The 20,773-nt window shown below is 45.1% G+C and overlaps 1 protein-coding gene across 1 annotated transcript in view; it reads left to right on the forward strand.

The window, feature by feature from the left end:
- FAM234B (family with sequence similarity 234 member B) overlaps positions 1-20,243 on the forward strand; it is a 35,564-nt gene extending 15,321 nt beyond the window's left edge. Inside the window, exons 4-13 of the mRNA XM_049625090.1 lie at positions 3,010-3,198; positions 4,229-4,359; positions 7,972-8,119; positions 8,480-8,621; positions 9,625-9,768; positions 9,932-10,013; positions 12,967-13,122; positions 15,484-15,601; positions 17,163-17,383; positions 17,965-20,243. Coding sequence (XP_049481047.1) covers positions 3,010-3,198; positions 4,229-4,359; positions 7,972-8,119; positions 8,480-8,621; positions 9,625-9,768; positions 9,932-10,013; positions 12,967-13,122; positions 15,484-15,601; positions 17,163-17,383; positions 17,965-17,970 — 1,337 coding nt within the window. The 3' untranslated portion in view covers positions 17,971-20,243. The remainder of the gene's footprint in view (positions 1-3,009; positions 3,199-4,228; positions 4,360-7,971; positions 8,120-8,479; positions 8,622-9,624; positions 9,769-9,931; positions 10,014-12,966; positions 13,123-15,483; positions 15,602-17,162; positions 17,384-17,964) is intronic.
- Positions 20,244-20,773: the final 530 nt, after the last annotated feature.

Consider the following 20,773-nt stretch of genomic DNA (forward strand, 5'->3'; position numbering starts at 1 on the left):
TTGGGTTTGGCCAATAGGAAGCACAGGCAAGAAGTTGGAGGAGAGGAAGAGAGTGGGGGGAGGGTATTTATTCCCTTGGCTCCCTCCCTGCCAGGGTGAACTCAGGCTGGCTACATCCTTGATCATAGGTCACATCCTCTCTTAAGGTGGTCTTCTCATAGGACTTTCTTTTTTGGGATTTCAGGAATCACTTCCTCTCCTGTCTCTTTGTGCCTGGGAGTGGTAACAGTTCTAAGGGGTTGCACTATCCCTTGTGGTTTGTCTGTACCCAGACCACAACTTTGTAAACAGTCTCTTTATTAAACCTTACCACAACTTAACCTGATTGAGTGTGTGATATATGTCAACTACAGGAAAAAAAAAAAAAAATTGCATTTTCAGTGTAGGTACATGGGGGCTTCTGGTTTGTCTTACAGCATCCATTAAAGTGGATTCAAACTGTAGTCTGTAAACTGATACAGGAACTCTGGTTTGAGGCTGAGGATGCCCTAGTAGCTACTTTTTAATCATCCAGGCCCTGGAATAAACATCTAGGTATGTTTTAGGGAATGCTAAGCTGCCCTCTTCTCTGACATTATTAGAAAAAAACTTTCTGGGTCTTGTGTAATCTGTAGAAGCAATTTAGGAATAGATCTGTTTGCAGAGAGAAACTTCAGCCTAGAGGGTTGACTTTTGACTTTAATTGACTTTTATATGATTGAACTTTAATTACATTTTTTTTGTCTATGACTATTAGCCTTTGAAGTAAAAATTTTCCCTATCCCCTTTTAGATTTGGAGACTTTTTTTAATTAAAAAAAAAATTTTTTTTTTTTAACGTTTATTTATTTTTGGGACAGAGAGAGACAGAGCATGAACAGGGGACGGGCAGAGAGAGAGGGAGACACAGAATCGGAAGCAGGCTCCAGGCTCCAAGCCATCAGCCCAGAGCCCGACGCAGGGCTTGAACTCACGGACCGCGAGATCGTGACCTGAGCTGAAGTCGGACGCTTAACCGACTAAGCCACCCAGGCGCCCCTGGAGACTTTTTTTTAGTTATTGTTTTACACAGATTGCTATATATCAGGACTCCTAATGGCAAGGCCATGGGTTTGGGCACAATGCAGACTAGCCTGATTTTGTTACAGATGATGAAAACACTGGAGCTAACATATGGTACTTCTTGTATACTATGCACTGGTATAAGTGTATAACATGTTATGAACAAATTTATCTCTCAACATAATCCTATGGGGTAGACTGATATCCCTCTGTTCGCCATTTGCATATGGGGAAACAGACATAGGGAGTTTGAGGAACTTGGCAAAGTCCCATAGCTGGTAAATGGTAGAGCTGGGATCAAACTGTATAGCTGAGAGTCTCTGGAGTTCACATCCTTGACCCTCATGTCAAACTGCTGTGCCCATAACCCCAGCCAGTGGGTTCAAAGATCTGTGCCACTGAGCACAAGAAGGATTATGTTATTTATTTACTTATTTATTTATTCATTTGTGCATCCATTTATTCAACAACTATGAATTGAATACCTGCTGTGCACCTTACATAGAGCTGTGCCAGTCATGTTGAAGCTAAACAAGATGAATGTGGTCTCTGCCTCAAGGAGCCACAGTCTGGTGGAGAACGGATAGCCCATTACCACCTGGAAAAAGATGATTCAGAGAATTGATCTGGAGTCTCAGAGGGTCCTTAAGGAGGAAGGACAGCACAGTATATTAATCACAGCAACCCTGGGAAGTCCGGAAGCTAACATATGTTACTGTAATTTGTCATGTGTATCAATGCTTCTGGCAACAGGGTCTGAAACAGTGAGCCACAGCTTGTCTCTTGTTTTTTGGTTGTATATTTAATTAGCAGTGCTGAGGAATAGGTACAGTGAAGCTCTAAAACTTAATTGCTTTGTCCATATTGGTTGTTGCTGGAAGTGGAAAGTGTTGAGATGAGTCAGCATCCCTATCCTGAAAGTGAATGTAAAACTGGCAAGAGAGAAAGTTGTTATTCTAATTGTTAATTAAGTGACGTAAAGGATTATTTACTAAAGAGATGAGCTACTCTGATCCCTTACCAGCTGTCCTTGAACATAGACATTAAGTTTTCCCAAGTATTCTTTCCTGACTGGGGCTATATCAGCTGATTCCATGGGAGTCTAGACCAGGAAGGCCTACTGATCATTGCTACATGTAATCTTCAGGATTTTATTTTTAAAATGTTTTATTTTTTCTGCTCTCAGGGAGCACTTGCTAGCGATGAATAGAACTCAGGTATTTCTTTTTTTTTTTTTTTTCCAAGTTTATTTATTTATTTTGAGAGAGAAAGAGAGAGCAGGGGAGGGGCGGAGAGAGGGGAAGAGAGAGAATCCCAAGGAGTCTCCACACTGTCAGCACAGAGCCCGATGTAGGGCTCAATCTCATGAACCGTGAGATCATGACCTGATCTGAAATCAAGAGTTGGAGGCTTTGCTGACTGAGCCACCCCGGCGTCTCAGAACTCAGGTATTTCTTTGCCCCTGCTCTGTGCATGTTCTAGCTCAGTCTGACTTTTCTGAGCATGCCTTACCCTCTTGATTGCTTTTGTTCTCCGCAGTGACTTTCCCATGTTCTAGATTTTGCTCCTTTTATTCAGCAAACGATTGGTTGCTGTGTGTGCTAGGTGCTTTGTGAGGCACTGAGGATATAGAAATTAATGTGACAGTCTTTATCCTTACGAGTGTTGCTATTTAGTGGGGGCTGAGGTGACGGACATGTAAACAAGCGTGTTGGGGGAGGTGCAACATGCACGCAAGGTGGCCCGGATGAGGTCCACACCTCTTGTCTTACGTGAGAAGTGTGTTGGGCAGATATGAGAGGAACTCTGTTGTTGAGACTTGGAGCCAGAAATATGGGAAGGAGCAGAATACGCAGGTGTGAGGTGCTGCTTCGGCACCATTTACTTTTGGTTTTCTGGCCTCCTTCTCACCTGTACTGTTTATCTTCTCTGTCTCCTTTCTTTTCTTGTATCTCTCGAGTGCTTTTAGGTGTCTCAAGGCCAGCTGCTATCCTTGTGTGCCTTTCGGGGATGAATGGCAGCACACTCTGGTTGAGTCCCCTCCCCGAGGAGGCCCGAGATATTACATGTTTGGATCTGATACCGGGAAGCGTGGCTGAGACCATCTGCCTCGTGACAGGGACGCATAAGATGTTCAGTGCGTTCAATGCGACTTCAGGTAAAGATCATTTTCCACAAAAGCCTCTGTTCCAGTGAGTCACAGTCTCTGGTCAGAACAGTCTCGTGTGGAAGGGGCCTTACCACTGTCGCATGATGGAAAATCTGATTTTACTACTTGGGAAGGTGAGTATTAAGGTAGATAGAGAAAGGGTTTGAATAGATTGAGTAATAGATCCACGGTTAAACCTGTTTGGTGTTAGGTTGGGGCTAAACTGAATTGCCCAAACAGAAACTACCCTGAGGCTTTTCGTTTCTAGTTTTCCTGCTGTGTACAAAAGACAGCCAAGCTCTGTCTCTTGTATCTGATATATACAGGGTCCCTGTGTAAACTTGGCCATTAACCACCTCAGCAAAGGTCAGGGAAGAAACTAAGGTTTGTTGATGCATGTTGATTTGGCCTTTTGACTTCTTATTATACTCAGACATCCATGACACAAGGAGTGAAAGAGAATCAAATATAATGAAGGCCCCCGACACCACCATAAGTGTACTCGAGCGAAGCTGAATGAATGCATAGCAACCTTCCCAGTTTTAGAGGTTGGAGTTTGGTAGTGGGGTAACTTTGAGTGAAAAAAATTTAAATGTGAGTTAACTGCAGAAGTGAAGTCATTTTGAAAACCTCCTACAATTTCCCTGCTCATGTGAACATGTGGTAGCGGGAGGGAGACTTGGTCTGGCTGGCTGCCCCTGGATGTTTCCTTAATAGTTGTAATAATCTCTTACAGATCAGTTTCTCTGCCCCAGACAAGTGGGCTCCTCTTTCTTGAAGAGATTTCAGCACTTCTATTTTATCTAAAAAATCTAGGCATGAAGTTATCACACAGGTTTATGAGTCAGACACTTGAGGATTTCAGCTTACACTCCCTGCTCCGTTTGTCCCCTGTAAGATAAAAACTAAAAAAGTAAGGAAGAGCTGCTGTCTGTCGTTTGCCCATTGGGTTTCTCTTTTCTGATCTGGGAGCATGGCGTCTGCCTTTTCCAGAGTCCGAAAGCTGTAAATTGTGATCAGCCTCTTTGCCCTCCCCTAGGGAAAGCCATTTGGACTTTAAACCCAAACTACTTATCCAACGGTACCCTGGCTGCCCCAGGGGTGGTGCTGCCAGACTTGGATGAAGATGGTGTTCGAGATCTTGTAGTCCTGGCCATTGGGGAATTGCAGGTATGCCCTGTATTAAATGGTCTGTGTTTCTCATAGGAAATGTTCCAACTTTAGTCAGCTCCTACTGTTGTTATTATAAATGCTGCTCGAAAGCTTTTTACGAGGGCTTGGGTTTAAGCAAATAGTCTTTGTGAGACTTAATGAATAAATTACGATTATGAACTCGTTTTCCCCGGCAGCCTCATTATGTTCCCATTGACTGTGACATGGTAGAGCTCTGGAGCCAAATAGGTCTGTGTTTCAATTCGTGCTCTGCTGTAGCTGTGTGGCCGTGGGCAAGCCATGGGATCCAGGTGGGCCCTGGACATGGGAAGGTTCTGTCTACTCACAGGATTGTTGTGAAAGTTGGAACTAATGTATTTAAGTGCCTAACGTAGTGCCTATTGGACCATGCGTTTGTGTTGTTAGTTATGTATACTTAATTTTTATTTTATATAAAACAATAAGATAGGCTGATAGTTCATGTACATAGAGCATGTTGTAAATTGAATAAGTAATAACAACAATGACCTAAGAAAGGATAGCTGTAACGCAGGCTATGATAATACAGACTTTGAGTCCAGTACGTTGGTCCTTAAATTACGCTTCTCAATTCTGCTTTATTGGAGCTGTGGGGTACTGGAACTAGTTATTCTGTGCACAGTTAAAATAATAGTAGTTTTCCCTCCTGATTCACAGGAAAGAATATGTTAATGAACAGATTTATCTCAAGTTTTTACTCCTAAAGCTTTTCTTCAAGCTTGTGTCAGAGTTCCTCTAAGTCTTTTTCTTAGACTTCCTATGTGAGTTTGCCAGGAACAATTGGCAGATAACATTTGTGGAAAACTGTGGATGTAGATGATTTTGCTTTATTTGGTAGCATATGTTAATTTTTAGTAGACCTTGTGTTTGCTGCTGTGATTTTTGTAATGCATATGCGTGGAGTATAGTTATAAAATCTGCAAGTAAAATTATTTAGAATAGCGTGAAATCTATCAGTGTTTTATGGTTTTCTGCCAGGAGCACCAGAGACTAACTGAAAGTGCTTCACCAATCACAAGTGTTGAGGAGCACTGCTCTAGGACACCTGGTGATACTTTGTAAGATGAAAACAAAGAAGTTAGGTAAATTTCTGAAGGCTAGTTTGTTTTAAGGGTATTTTCTGTTAGTTTTTCTTTAGCTAGCCAGTTGGTCTCAAAGTAGATTGAACCCAAAACTCAACTATTGTTTACATAACCTTTTTTATTACAGTCATTGTGAATAAAGAGACCAGGGTGTAGGGAAATTTTTGAAGACTGTGCCCATCAGGGAGTGATTATCTGAAGGTGCCAAAGTGGAAAGTATGGGGAGTTTCTTTTCAATGGAAGTATGGTTAGCAGAGGCATAGCAAGAAATTGAAAAAGTTTCTGTATCCTGGATAAGTTTAAAAATCTCGGCCTTAATACCCCATTTGGCTTATTAGCCAGAGGTGGTTGACAGGCTAGAGGTTCTGGCTTCTAAGGACCCTCCATAGTGAGGTGGCCTCTATTAGAGGAATTAGCTTCTTGTCTGCTCCAACTCTGTGCTTTTTTTTTTTTTTTTTTTTTGTCTTAACCAAACAGCAAAAATGTGTATCGCCCAACTTGTGTCACAGAATTTACTTATTTACACATTCTGCCTGAAAAGTTGATAGATGGTTGATAGATTAAAAAAATCTTAGTGAAGCAATGGGTTTACAGCAGTAGCCTCATCTTTCTACTGCCCTCTCTTGACCATGATGCCAGCAACAAAGAACCTGGGAAACTTAAGCTGGTTTACTCTAAGCTACAGTATAGAAGGCTCTCTCTTCTTGAGGAATAGAACATACGAGGTCTATGACTTAGAGTGACTCTGTTCTTAGATCTGGGTTTAGAGTGAGGTGGGCTTGGGACAGTGGGACCTGGTTTGGGGTGAGAGGAACTGATCTGGTCTAGAACAGTTTGGATCTTCTAGGTGGGAAGGGACCTTAAAAGCCATGTGGTGAACCCTCTTCCATTGTGCTATAGTCTGATACGGTATTCTAGACACATTGGCATCCATACTCTCCATGAGTACTCAGGCTAATGGGAATATCACTGATTTATAAGGCAGTTCATTTCATTTTTGGTCAGGTCAAGAAAATTCTGTCACATTGGTGAGAATTCTGTTTTTTCATAGCTTCCACTCACTGTTCCAGCTTCAGCCCCACAGAGCTACTCTGAAAGAATCTAATCCTCTTTCTACATGCTTTCATGTAGGCCTATTAGCCCTTAGCCTCGTCCCACTACACCTGCTACTCTAAGGCTACCTCCAATTTCTTATACTGTACTCTGTACAAAATGAAGTCTAGACCCCTCTCTTTCTTGCTTTCTTTTCCTTTGCACTCCATTTTATCCATATCTCTTTTAAAATGTGGTACCCATATCTGAAAACAATATTCTATTTGTGATATAGCCAGTTTTACCAGCATAGGGAAATTATTACTTTTTTAGATATAGGCTTTATATTTCTATTAATGCAGCTGAAGATTGCGATAGCCTTTCTAAGATTTAGTTTTTGTTTATAATCCATTAAAGCACCCACACCTTTTACTTAATCAACTCATTAGTGGCCCCATTTCTTCTTTCAGATTTTGACCCATCTTCCAAGCCTAAGACTGCTTTGAATTTTGAGTTTGTCATATAGCATATTAGCTATCACTTTCAGTTCTATGATAAGCTTGAGATAAGCTATTCATTCAAGTCTTTGATGAGAATGATTAGTAGCAATGGGATAATGGCAGAGTGCTGTGACATCCCACCAAAAGTCTCCCTCTGGATTGGCATTGACTCTTACTCTAGGTGCACTGAAAACCATATATTTTTATCTTGTCCAGAAGAATTCATGATGTTAAACTTCGTCAAAAGCTTTACTTAAGTCAGGATATCACTACAATCCTCATATTGTAGTGACCAGTGACTCTATTCCTAAAGAAAACCCTTTAGGGCAGGGTTGACAAACTGACCTGCAGGCCAGATTTGGCCCACTGCTTGTTTTTCTAAAGTTTTATTGGAGCACAGTCATGCCTCTTCATTTATTATTATCGATGGCTGCTCTCACACTATGGTGGTTGACTAGTTGCTACAGAAATCATCTGAGTTGCAAAACCTAAAATATCCACCTTTTGACTCTTCACAGGATAGGTTTGCTGATCTCTGCTTGAGGGTTGATAGTGGCCAGGCTAGACATGTAATGTTATGATGGGAGAGACTGCCCGTGTTGATTTTAGTTGGGACCAAATATTACTGGGGATTTCTGGGTATGAGAATAGAGACCCAGGAGTCAGCTGTCCTATACTTAGCTCTCGGCTAGAACTCTGTGCCTCAGAAGACTCTTAATCAGCAACAACCATGCTTCAGAGAAATTGCCTGAGCTACCATGAAGATGCTTTTTGCACATATCTAACAAGGAATGGGACATTGGCTTCATTTTCTTGCTTCCAGGGAAAAAAAGGGAAGCAGGTTTGGCTTTGTGCTGTGCAACTTTGGGAAGTGTTTCTGAACCCTTAGCTAATCAGAGCACAGTGACTTCTGTAGAAGCTACTTGATTAGGAGACGATATGACATCTATTGACTCCTGTTTTTTTTGCTTCTTCAGCCAGATCTGTGCTTTCTGCTGGTGTCTGGCCGGACAGGGAGTCCGGTGGGCCGACCTGTGAAGTACAACATTGTGGGCGTGGGGAATCTGATTGGTCCTCAGGTTTACGTCACCACAAACGGGGCTGTCTATATCCTTTTTGGCTTTGGTAAGAATTAAGTGTAGTTTCGCTGCTGTTCCCCATCTGTGTGTGTGTGTTAGGCCTCCCTTTTGAGACAATGAAAGCTCGGGAATTGCTGTCACCAGCCCTATTGCCACCTCCTGTCCCAGGGGCCTCTCACTCTCCCCCACCCATTGTGGGTTATTAACTCTGCTTTTCTCAGCTGCCTTCTCCAAAGACTGTGCAGCATCCACTTAATCACTTCTCCAGTCACTCCATGTTGGATATGTACTGGGTGGGCTATATTAGACCCATCTGATTCGGCTCTGTGTCTCTTGCTCAGATCCTCACCCTGGGAGAGTTCTAGTAAATTCAACTTCTCAGTGTTGGTTCTTCCTGTGGTGCTAGGAAATATCCAAGCTGTCGCCCTGCGGGACATTTTTGTTCAGGCCCAAAATCGAGACAGCTTACCACCTTCTCTGCAGATAGAAGAGCCAGAATGGGAGAAGCGAAGATCTATCAACCTGTCTGAGCTCATTGACATTTACAGGTAGGGCAGATGTCTGACTTTGTCACAGTGAGATCTGAGATCTCATGTGTTATGGAGTCTCCCAAGTTTGGTTGGGCTGGTGAATAAGTGGGCAGAAGTTTGGGGGGAAACAGTGCTGCCCTTAATATACCATATTCTGGTCTGGTGAGTTAGAAACTTTCTTTTCTTGGTAACATAATGTGTTGATAGCTGTGTGTTGGTGATCATGATTTGTGACCACTCTGCACATAGGTTGCAAAGAAGGATATTTGTTTAGGGTTCTGAGAGTGGGATAGGTGAGACTGAGAACCCTTCAGGTAGGGAGACAGATTTATTTAAAAGACCTGCTTGTAAAACTGTGCTGAAGCATCTGCCCTACTCTTCTTCTGTGTTTTTCTCTTAGTTAAAAACTCATTTTGGCAGAAGCAAGGCTAGCATCCATGAAATCTTATTTTTTATTTTTGTTTATTTCTTAATCCAAAGCATGCCATTTTCCACATGGAGTGGATTTTACCCATTTAACCCCAGGCCTGGATGGTAATTGTCTTCATTCTTTTCTGTCAGAAGTTTCAAATCATTTTCTAGCATTTTCTCTGGCAGTATCACATTGTTTCAGTCAGTTTGGCAGTTGTTAAATAGAATCGTCCCAGTTGTCCAGACAGAGAAATAATTTGATGCAGTGTCAAGTGAGTTGCTGTCCAAGCTTAGTGACAGTTTCAGGCCTCCTGTCCAGGTTTCCATCCGCCTTCCTTGCCATTATCCTTGGCTCTGTTATCTTTCCCAGGGCGTCTAACATCAGAGATATGGCTCTGCAGCGCTTCTCCTGGGAGTTCCTTTTGAACTTGCATGAATTCTCTAGGGATGTTTGGTTTCTAAACTGAGATTCCCTGGAATGACAGAGTGCCCACCTGATGAGATAATGGTGGGAGATGAATACAAGAGTACCAAGACCAAAAGCCCAAGCTGGTGGGTTGGGAATCTCATCCCAGCTGGAGGCTAACTGTTGGGCTCTTGTTTAATTCAGTGATGGTGTCGAGCTACTCCAGATGGTGAAGGCACCTGATTCCAACTGCAGCAACCTCCTGATTACAGCCAGACAAGGCCTTGTCCTGCTGCGGGGGCAGAATCTGACACCTTCCTGGACATTGAGCCTGCAAGGCCTGCACAGGTTTGCAGCGTGTTCCTCTGTGTGTTTGCCGTTCTGATCCGCTTTCCCATGTGTCAAAATTCCTCAGAACAATCGCTTGATATGTGGGGCAATGCAGGAGAAGAGAATTCCTTGTTTTCCTCTTCTTCTTATTCACCACTGATCACTGTGTTCTCATTTGCAGCCAGCCTACTCCTGGGTATTTCACTGATGATCAGACGTTAGACTTCCTTCTACAGATACAGGATGGTGTTGGGATGAAAAAGGTAAAACTTTGGGACTCAAATCAATTGAAACATATATAAGGTATATATGTTGTGTCCAGCCATATGCTAGGCCCTGTGAGAAATAAAAAGAACCTAAAATTTGGTCCCTTCCTTCAGAGAACTCAAACTCTGGCTGATGGATAAAATGAAAACTCACAATTCGGTGCTACAATCTATAGCATTGGAAGCCTGTCTAGCTAACTTCCTTCCTGTACATGAGTTCCCACTTCTGGATTCTTTTTTTTCCTTTTTAAAAAAATTTTTTTGGAGGCGCCTGGGTGGCTCAGTCGGTTAAGCGGCCGACTTCGGCTCAGGTCATGATCTCGCGGTCCGTGAGTTCGAGCCCCGCGTCGGGCTCTGTGCTGACGGCTCAGAGCCTGGAGCCTGTTTCGGATTCTGTGTCTCCCTCTCTCTGACCCTCCCCCGTTCATGCTCTGTCTCTCTCTGTCTCAAAAATAAATAAACGTTAAAAAAAAAAATTAAAAAAAAAATTTTTTTTTTAGTGTTTATTTGTTTTTGAGAGACAGAGACAGCGTGAGCAGGCAAGGGGCAGAGAGAGAGGGAGATACAGAATCTGAAGCAGGCTCCAGGCTCTGAGCTGTCAGCACAGAGCCTGAAGTGAGGCTCGAACTCACAAACCACGAGATAATGACCTGAGCTGAAGTCGGATGCTTAACTGACTGAGCCATCCAGGTGCTGCCCGCCTCCCCGCTGCCCTCCCCACCTCCCTTTCTGGATTCTTAACTCACAGTTAGGCAATAGGAACCTTCTGAAGTCTCTTGGTGGGGAAAGGCAGGCATAAATGAACTTAGTACTTCAGTACATATCTTCCCAAGATTTCAGAGAAGGCAGGATATCTGGGGTGGTTGGGTTGTTATGAAAGACTTAACAAAGGAGGGAAAGATGATGAGCAGAACCTGGAAATCTGAACCACATTTATATGAGGAAGGGTGGTTGGGAAGGCTTGTTAGGTTAGAAACACTGACACCAGTGGCCCAGAGACAGAATGGTATGGCATGCTCCATAGGTCTTCCTGATTTTATGTGAGGTTGCATATTATGAGGTTATAATGATTGGATAGACAGTTTTCATTCTTATTACAGGGAGAATTAGAGTTTTTAAAATTTCTTTTTTATAACTGACCAATCTTTTCAGTTTATCTTTACTGTAACATATATATTTATATATTATGCCCTGTTCCCTGTGAGCAAACACAACACTTAATCATCTCCTCTAATATCTGCCAAGTTCCATGCCAGATGCACAGATGATGTCTGTGGAGGCACAGCAGTAATGAAGACAAGGTCCTGGTTTTGTGTAGTTCATAGTCTTTGGGGTGCCTGTATGCACACAGCCCTACCACATCATGGTGGGTAGGTAAAGGAGGTCTGCACAATGCCATGGGGACATGGGGAGCAGATAGAGTGCAGGGAGTCAAGAGGTGCTTCATGTTGGTTGCAGGTGAGATGTTCAAATCATGAAAGCAGAGAAGTGGTTTGCTGGGTCGGTATATAAGGGTAACCCAAGGGGCATTTCCTCCAGAGAGATCAGAGTGAGCTCAGCTGATGATGGGGAGCCCTGAAAAGCAAGGCTGCAGAATTTAGGTGACGTATTGGAGACAGTAGGGTTATTTGGTCATGAGTGGAGGACAGAGCCGATGATGGAAGCATCACTTCAGGGAGCAGTTCCAGCAGTGCTGTCCAGGAAGGAAGATGTCAGGTAGAGATTGGAATTTTCATGGGCATTCCAGCGGGATTAAGGGAGAAGGGGATATGTTGCTTGCTTAAGAGCTGAGATGCTGAGGGTTTGGACCTGGAATTTAATCCTGGCTCCACTACTTGCTAGTGACCTTGGGTGAATTACATAATCTCACCCAACTGCAGATTCTACATCGCTTTATAAAGTGGGAGTATCACCTATCTTCATAGGGTTATTATGACAGCTAAATAATATGTGTGACTGGATAAAATTTTTTAGTGTGGTGTCTCAAGACTTTTCTCCTCAGACTGCCGGAGGGAATCTTGAACTGCTGGCTCAGGGGAGTTTGTCCCTCTGTGTGGTTCCAGGACCTTCCATGAGGCAGAGTCCGAGCACGGACAAAGAAGGGCAGGACCCAGAGGCTGGAAGAACAGGGAAGTGATTGTTGCCAGAGCTATAGTCCTTCCGTTTATGCAACAAAGACCCTTGAGGAGAAGGGCCATAAAGACAGGGGCTAGAGGTGGATGGGGAGTTTCTTGTGGATTTTGGCCGAGAAGAGGCTCTAAAACTGTGAGGTATGAGGTATTTGGGGTGAAAGGAGATAGCAGTGTGTCAGGGATGATGAGTTCAGGCCCCTTAATTGTCCTTCGAGAGACGCAGCTGAGGAGTAAATCTAAGTAAACTAAGTGAATCTCTTAGTTTATGTGTTCATCTGTTTAGATGTGCTCTTTTGAATTTGAGACCACCCTGGGGCTGAGCTACATGTGTCGTGACATCATCAAACCCAGAAAGCTTTTAGCACAGCCCGTAGGACTTGCGTCCACTTAGTCATTGTTCCCTAAAGTGGTGGCTGCAGTGGCGGGAGGGAAGGAGCGGGAGGAGGTGCTCCCCTCCAAGGGCCGCTGTCGGAGCACTGTCACAGACCCTGAATAATCTGAGTCCCTTCCTGTCCCGGGCCTCCACCCTCTCACCCTGAGAATGAGAGGTGGATCAGATGATTAACATCTCCTTCCCACTGGAGAATTCTACAATCCTTTAAACTCTACAAAATGGAGACAACAGCTGCTGAAAAGTGGGGCTTGGTCCCTAGGCCTTATATAATGCTCTCCGAACACCCAGTTTGTTCACATGTAATAAGCTCAACCTGTTGATACATGTGTTATTTGGATCTCTGCGGGTTTTCTTTGCTCTGTGTGTTTTCTTGGCCTGCTGCCTTTCTGGAGACGGGCTGTACTCACAGGCTCCTCTTCTGCAGATGATGGTGGTGGATGGGGACTCGGGCTCTGTTACCTGGACCTACAACGCTCCCTGCCACATGAAGGAAACGCCAACCACCTCGGCGGTTACTTCAGATCAGAAGTCTGTCTTCCTCTTCTGGGCCGAGGGGATGTCAGCGGTATCTCCCAGTTCTGTAAGTGGGCCTGGGGGGTGGGGGCCTTTGTCACTTGGTGAGGTGATAGCTGCTCTGCTGGGCTGATTGGGCCTGCGGGGGTCCATGGAGCCGCCCTGCTTCCGGGGGGCAGGGGTGGATCACAGCAGCACTGGAGCAGGCAGGGCAAGACCCTGCTTCCTCCTGAGCGCTGCTTGCCCCGGCCTTCCTCTCGGCCGAGCATTGTGCAAGCCGACAGCCCCTGGATGCTGGCTGCTGACAGTGGGAGGCTAGATAAAGGATAGGTCTTCTAAAGCCACAAGGTCCAGATTTCCAGATGATCCATCTGTGCCACAGTCGAAGAGAACTAACTGTGACTGGTGTGGAATGGGCAGAGGAGGTCTCATGGAGGGTGAGGCTGGGCTTTGAGGCGAGTAAATGGAGCCTGCAGAAACGGTGTGGGGCTGGGATGGCAAGCAGTTGGAGAGGATGACGAGGCTGAGGCTGAGGTTGAGAGTTTCCCCGGGGGAAGTGTGGGAGAGAGGGTCCTATGCCCAGAAGGCAGGTTTTGGAATGTGTTAAGTGCTATACACAGCATTTCAGTGGGGCTGATGAGGCAGGGTGCCACCTGTATTAGGTGCCTGGGAGTTTTTGGTAAGACCCACCCTGAATGAGTTCAATTAAACACGTCTTGACCAGCACTCACTCTGTGCCAGATGCCGTGTTCTCTGTAGGGACCTAAGGATAGCCTGGAAAGAGTGCTGGTCCTCTAGAGGAGAAGGCAGATGGTCCCCAGATGAGGGGGGGGACCCCAAAGGATGAAGAGTCCTGAGTTCATCAACCGTGCACTCTTGGATGAGCCACCCCACTTTTCTGAGCCTCATGCTCTTTATCTGTCAGTGAAGATGCTAATATGTTCCCCCAGTTTGAGGATCAGATTTACTCAAAATCTAGGTTTTAGTCCTAATTCTGTTCTGCCCCAACGTGTGCCCACGGATAGTTTGCCTAACATTTTAAACTTCCCGGTTTCCTCATTTAATAAAATGAGGGGATTGGAGCAAGTGACTCTCAAATGTAAGTGTCTATAAATAACCACAAAACAAAGGCGTGTCACAAATGCCGCAAAGGAAGCACAAATAAGAGGTTTAGGTGGAAGCACAAAAGGAGAGGATATTAATTTTGTCTGGGGCAGTTAGAGAGCTTTTTGTGGAAGGGGTGGCATTTAGGTGTGGGACCTAAGGCTGAGAATTGTATTAATGCATGGAAATGGGCTGCAGGGATTGTTAGACAGTCTAAGGAGGAAATAGGTTGGCAGAGGTTAGAGAGGGCAAGGGCAGTAGAGGTTGCTGAAGCATGGGTGGGCAGGTAAATAATTGTAGGAAGAGGCTGGAAACGGCAGATTTGGATTAAATGCCGTAAGACCTTGGTTTTCAGGCTAGGAATTTGAGCTCCATTCCCTAGGCAGTGAGGAGGGAGTTTGACTCCTTGCTTGTCACGTGGACAGAGCCAGAGGTCTGTCCTCTCAAGCCTGGGCTCCTGAGCATGTGTGTGGAAAACGCCCTCTTCTGTGTGGTGGTGGGAGCGTGGCTGCAAGCTTCCCGCCTGTGTTTCTCCTCACTCAGTGGACTTCTTATGCTAAGAATATGGGGTTCCACTTCCTCCACTAGCAGAGCCCCAGGATGCTCCCAGGGGAGGGGAGGTCCTCGAGGAGCTTGGTAGAGCAGTCATTTACTAACCCATCCGTGGTATTTTTGTGCATTAACAACCGAATGGCTGCACACGTGCAAGAGTGGAATGTCATCTCTGCGCAAAAGTCACACCGGTAAAGGAAGGGCCAATGTGCATGTCTTCTGCAAAGACGACTGACACTTGGGCCTTGGAATTTTTTTTTTAATGATTTGCTTCTGTGTGGCCAATGCTGTGTTTATCTCAGGAACTGAGAAGAGTTTTGTGGATTTTAGCTTGACACTTGTAATTGGCTTTAATATCCAGTGAGAGGAGACAGATGTCTTTTCAAACATACATTTTGTCTCCACAAAGCCCCACCTACTGCAAGAGATGACCCAGTGTTGTAATACTCCACGGGCAGAAGACTGGGAGCCGCCCCATCAAACTTCTCTCCTGGGGCATGCACATTTCCGTTCTTTTTTTTCTCATAAGGGAGAGGGCATTTTCCAGCTCTAGTGGTTTGAAGAAATTAGTGGTTAGTCTGTTTTGAGCCCTTTGAAATATGTGGAGTTTTTATGTGGGAGTTTTTCTCAAACACATGCTTGTATTTGGGGTCAGGTCATAGCATCAGAGAGGAGTGAGTAATCACTGTCCCCTCTGCCCTTTTCGTCTGAGGACCTCACATGTGGGAACGTAGAGTTACCTGCGTTCTTCCTTTTTGCTTCTCATTGTCAGGACGCCACCCCGGGAACTGGGCCACCCAGCCTTCACCACCTCTACCTCCTGCACCCAGCATTTCCCTCTCTTCTTCTCGATCTGGCCAATGCCACGGGCACAGTGACGGCTTCAGAGGGTGAGTCCCAGTGACAGTGGGGACTGTGTGCACAGCGAGGGGAGGAGATGTGCCGGCTGTGTGTGTGTGAGGGTACCACCGTCCTACCAGCGGAGGGATGTGTACTTTCAAATGACAGCTGAGCACTCCCATGCATTTTCCCTGGCGTCCTGGTGCCCAGGGCCATGGCTGGAGTGCTCCCTCTGGGAGGAGCACTTGGCTCACAGGCTGAGGACCCAATTCTCTCAATAGGCCTGAAAGCCAAGGGCCAGTGCAGCCCCATGTCCCAGAGGTTCTTGGGGGGATGTGATTCCCACAGCCACTCCTTCAGCAGACATTCACTGAGCATCACCTGTATGTCAGGCATCGTGCCAGGTGCGAGGAATACAAATAAGACTGGTTTCACGACCCTCCAAGAGCTTAGGATTTAGAATTAACTGTGAGGGATATGATGGAGATAGCATGTTGTCTCCAGGATATTGGTTTAGGATCAGTGGGAGGCTTTCTTTTGACTAGTACAAGTAAACATGCCCATTGCGTAGAAGTGGCTGCCAAGAGAAAAATCAAAGGAAAAAGAAAAAAAAAAATTTGCCAGAATCTGACCACTCATAATTGCTATTAACATTTTAGAAGTATTCCTCAGCTTTATATATGTATGTAAATAATACCATACAGCAAAATCTGGATCCTGTATTGGAGTCCTGTAATTCAGGTGGTCAAAGCTCTGGAAACTCAGCCACTGCCACCTCCTGGTCTGGAAGTGTCTGATGGTGTCCTCCACCGAGATCCTTTGCCTCTCTCTGGCCTAAGCGAGTCTGTAGTCCTTGCTGTGGGTATTGTGGAGAGGAAGACCAGACTGGCCCCTTTTCCTTTACTTCTGTGTTCTCTTGCCATTCACAGACTGGCTCACTGTGCACAAACTCATTTGCCTTGAAGTTAAAGCCAATGATTGTGGCTCTCAGTTTGTTGAGATACATCGGGAAGAACACCTGATCTGGAACTTGCAGGCATACTGGCCTGCTGGCTGTGTGTGTGGTGGGGGGCCGGGGTGGGGGAGAATCCTGTGATTGGATCTAAATGAGCCGTTTCTCAATATTAGCATCAAATATTATTCAGTGAGGGCTAAATGATGGTGATTAAGAATCCAGACCATTTTTATGATCCCTGTTTTAAGGATGAGGCCAAATAAACACTGGGGAGGCACATAGCTTCTGTGACCATGCACTGACAGTCCAGGATTTCTCAGAAGTTCTAGTTTGTCATGCTCACTTTTTTACCAAATTGTCACCAGAGTTGGCATATCCTCATTTCCTGATTTGGGGTTTTCTTGGAAACAGCTTCAGAGAAGGAAAGGTTCAGAGACCGAGAGGAATGTGCTGGTTTGCCGGCCACCAGTCATTCCCACTGTGCACCCACTGCCTAGCTCAGTGCCCTGCATTTGTTAGGTGCTCAATAAACTTTGTGTATGAATTAATGGAAGAGTAAATGAATGAATGAATCTAGCTGCTGAACCGAGCCACTCTCCTGTTAGCAGAAGTTTTTGGTCTTTGTGTTAATTGCTCTTGTTTTTGTCCTTCCTCAGTTGGAATTAACGACCTCTGGAAAGATGCCTTTTATGTTACCAGGACAACAGGCCCCAGCTCCGAAAGCCACCCAGCACCCCTGGTGGTCAGCAAGCTCAGTCTACGGTGGGCGCTGATGGAAGGCCAGGTGGTCCAACTCGAGGATACCACCCCCAAAATTGGCCGCGGGGAGCTGCGAAGATTCCTCTCTAGGATAAAGTTTGTTGATCTTCCCTACCAGGTGAATCGCTTCTGAAAGAAATAGTTGGTTACCACTGAGGGTTTGGGGCGAATACTACCAACTCCGACTTTGTTCTCTAGAAGGTAGGGAGAGTGGGAGTCTTCTTGGGTGCCAAGAACCAGTTGTTTTAGAGCAGCACTCTTTTCTTAGGGTGCTTCATGACCATTCAGAAATACTCAGTTGTTTTTAGCTGGGAATGGTACCATCTCCTTTAGGGGACATTTGGAAATGTGGGCTCATGGTTTTCACCGTCTCAGTGACGGAGGTGGGTGGCTTCTACTTTAATTTTCTGGGTTGGGCCTAGTGGTGCTAACGTCATGCAGTGATTGTGGTGGTTACTCCGGAGGATTATCTTGCTCAAAATGCTAACCCCCCACCCCTCAAATACTGTGGTCTAGTTCAGTGTTGATGAGTTTGTCATGGAAAAAGGTAAAGTCTCTGGACCTTTCCGGAAAGACTTATGAACTACTGGGGCTAGACAAAAGGACAGAAAAGTAGAGGAATAGCCTGACCTTTAGGTTTCCTCCAGTTCTCTACCATGAAAAAAATAAAGTCTCTGATACTTGCGCTCTTGCCCCTAGATATAGTCTGATGGAATCTTCAGTCTCAGAAGAAGTGAGCAGGGTGGTACTCTCTCCCCCCCATCAGCGCAGAGTCAGTGCTTTGGAGAGAAGGAAGACTTCAACCTCATTTGACCACGTCTGCTCAATTGTTGCAAAGCACTTTGGAAGGCGCATCAGAGTTCTTTGATGACAGCACCATCCATTTGGCTGGGGTATCTGACCTACGTTTTCAGTCCCTGCATTAACCCCCTCTGGGCACTCTGTGGATAGTATGCAAATGTGAATCTTCCATGTTGTTTTTTGTATGTCTAATTTATAAACTCTTACTGGGAAATTCCAGTGAAGTTCTTCCCCAGAACATTTTGTTTTGCATCATGCCACGCGTGTGTATGTATTAGTATTGTGATGAAATATTTTCTAGGTCTGTTTTAAGCTTCAGGGACCCGGTTTCTTGTCCTTCTGAAATACATCTGGGTTATTTGGTCATCTTGAGACGTCAGGTGCCCTGCCTCCAATATTCAGGGCCACTTGTCATTTCCCTCTGTATTCTCTCACCACCTGTACCTTGGCTTCTTCCCTACTTTAACAGCAGGGAGAAGACTGGCAGTGAGGGGCTGAGGTAGCCATCCAGCACTTTCTTATCATACAGAGCCTCCCTCCTCACACTTTCCATCTCTATATTCTTAGTTACCATAACCACCACCATATTCCTGTCAGAAGGGGAGCCAGAGAAGTATAGTTGGGGACCGACCTCTAACAATGGTATCATGTGGTCTTGATTGTTCTGCCCTGCCCATCATGACCTTTTCACGGCAGTAACGTCAGGAGTGCTTGTGCGTGTGTGGGCCTTATGTGTGTGAAGTCAGGAACGATTGAGGTGGGTAGCCTTATCCCTGCCTCATCTCTACTCTGCTTTCTTAGCATCTCCTACGGAGCATCCTCCTTAGCGCCTCTCACTTGCCGAGATATTTTTGCTTTGCTTGCATGACAGCAAAGCTGTTTCTGGATTTTTACTCTTGCTTGAGTCCGGTATGCAACCATTTTGCCTGCACATCTCCTTCCTTGTAGAGCCTTGGAAGCACTGTATTTTGGGAAAATTCCCATGTAAATATTATAACTTTTATAATTAAGTTCTTTGGAATTACTTCCAGTGCTTATTTCTTCCTTCTTCAATACATATGTTACTTCTATTAAGTTTTCTTCTAAACTTCTAGGTCATTGTTTGTATAGCAGAAAATCCCGCGTTAGCCGGTGAAGAACTGCTTTTCTTCTTGAATAATTTTGATAGGTCATGCCCGAGTGCAACTCAGGTTCTGTCTTTGCTTGAGCCTTTGTGTTTTTAGCTTGTGTTAATAAAGGGAGTCCAGAAAATTTAGAGATTACAGAAATTTAGGGATCCCAGATTTAAAGGGATGTATATTACTTGCCCACTGGTTGGCATTATGACATAACACGAGTTTGGTAGCACTAGCAGATTGGCCTGCGATGTTTCTTGGAAACCCCCTTGCCATAGTCTCTGAAATCAAATCTGGTTTCAATACTTTGGGAAGCACGTGTGGGTCCAGCTTGTTGTAAACTTGGGGAAACAATTAGATGAAAACCCAAGAGGATGGGGATGATTCTAGATTCACTTCTAGGGTTTGAATCTACTTGGGTGGAAGAGCCTAGGATCTTGTTTGGCCTAGTAGATAATTCTAAGGACTAATCTATAGTCAACTGAATACCTAAAGCTTGGGTTGTGGTCCTGTGGCCTGGGCTGAGCCATCTATGCCTAAACTTCGTTCTCTACCATGCTGAGGCTCTCTGGGAAGCCAGCCACTTTAGATAGAGGAATAAAATGCAAGGTCCTTTACGGAGGACCTCCTCTGGGGGGATCCTTTTTGGTAGAAGATTGTGTTTATGCTGGGTGAGTCCCAGAACTATGTAAGAGGAAGCTAGGAAAGCATACATCCCTACATTCTTCGTGATGTGTGTACAGACAAACTTAACATAGGCTGTTTTGACTATAATTTTCCCTTTTTGCTAGACACAGTACAAGCTGTCGTCCCTCCTGCAGCCATGCAGAGGGTAGAAATGGTGGCTGAGGACTGAGGAAGCTTCATCTGACCAGCTTGGGTGCTGGTCTGTCAGATAGGTCCCCACACTTCCTTCTCCTTACAGGCACCCACCCAACCTGACATCTAAGATAGGAAGAGCTCCTCCCTTCCCCCCACTCACAACATGGGGAGCCGGCAAGGCCAGCATGACTGCCACTTAGGGATAGTAGTGACTTCCGCAAATGCAAGGGGCTTCCTTCGCCCAAGCTTTCCTCCTTGCTATCCTTACAGCCTCTTCGATCCTAGACGGCATCCCCCCATCCCGTAGATGGTCTCTACTCCTCCTTGGCAGTGTGGGATGCTGATACCAACCCCCTTGAATGTGAATTGCTACTTTTATTGCCCATACTACAGAAGAGCCAGCTGGTATATGGTCAGGAAGCACTATTAAAAATGTGAATTGTTGCAGAACAAATAAAAATTATGTGTAGAAACATGCTTGTGTGTTATCCTCATTCTTCTTAGCCATTAGAATGGTTTCTTTTCCCTTACGGAAAAGAGAAGCATCTTTTCCGGATACTAGGATACTAGTCTCCTGGTGGCCTCTGGGTTAATACCTAATTAAACTTTTATTGGGTACCCTCCTACGTGGATGCAGGACACTGCAGCAGGCAGTGTGGAGGACATCTGTCCTACATGTCCAAGCTCCCGGAAGGGCCTTCGTTTTCCATTCTGAGGCTTCCAGGAAAATTCAAGTGCATCGTGGAAAGGTGAGTCACAATCACTTGTTG

Source organism: Panthera uncia, chromosome B4 (genome assembly GCF_023721935.1).
Source record: "Panthera uncia isolate 11264 chromosome B4, Puncia_PCG_1.0, whole genome shotgun sequence".
Taxonomy (NCBI): domain Eukaryota; kingdom Metazoa; phylum Chordata; class Mammalia; order Carnivora; family Felidae; genus Panthera; species Panthera uncia.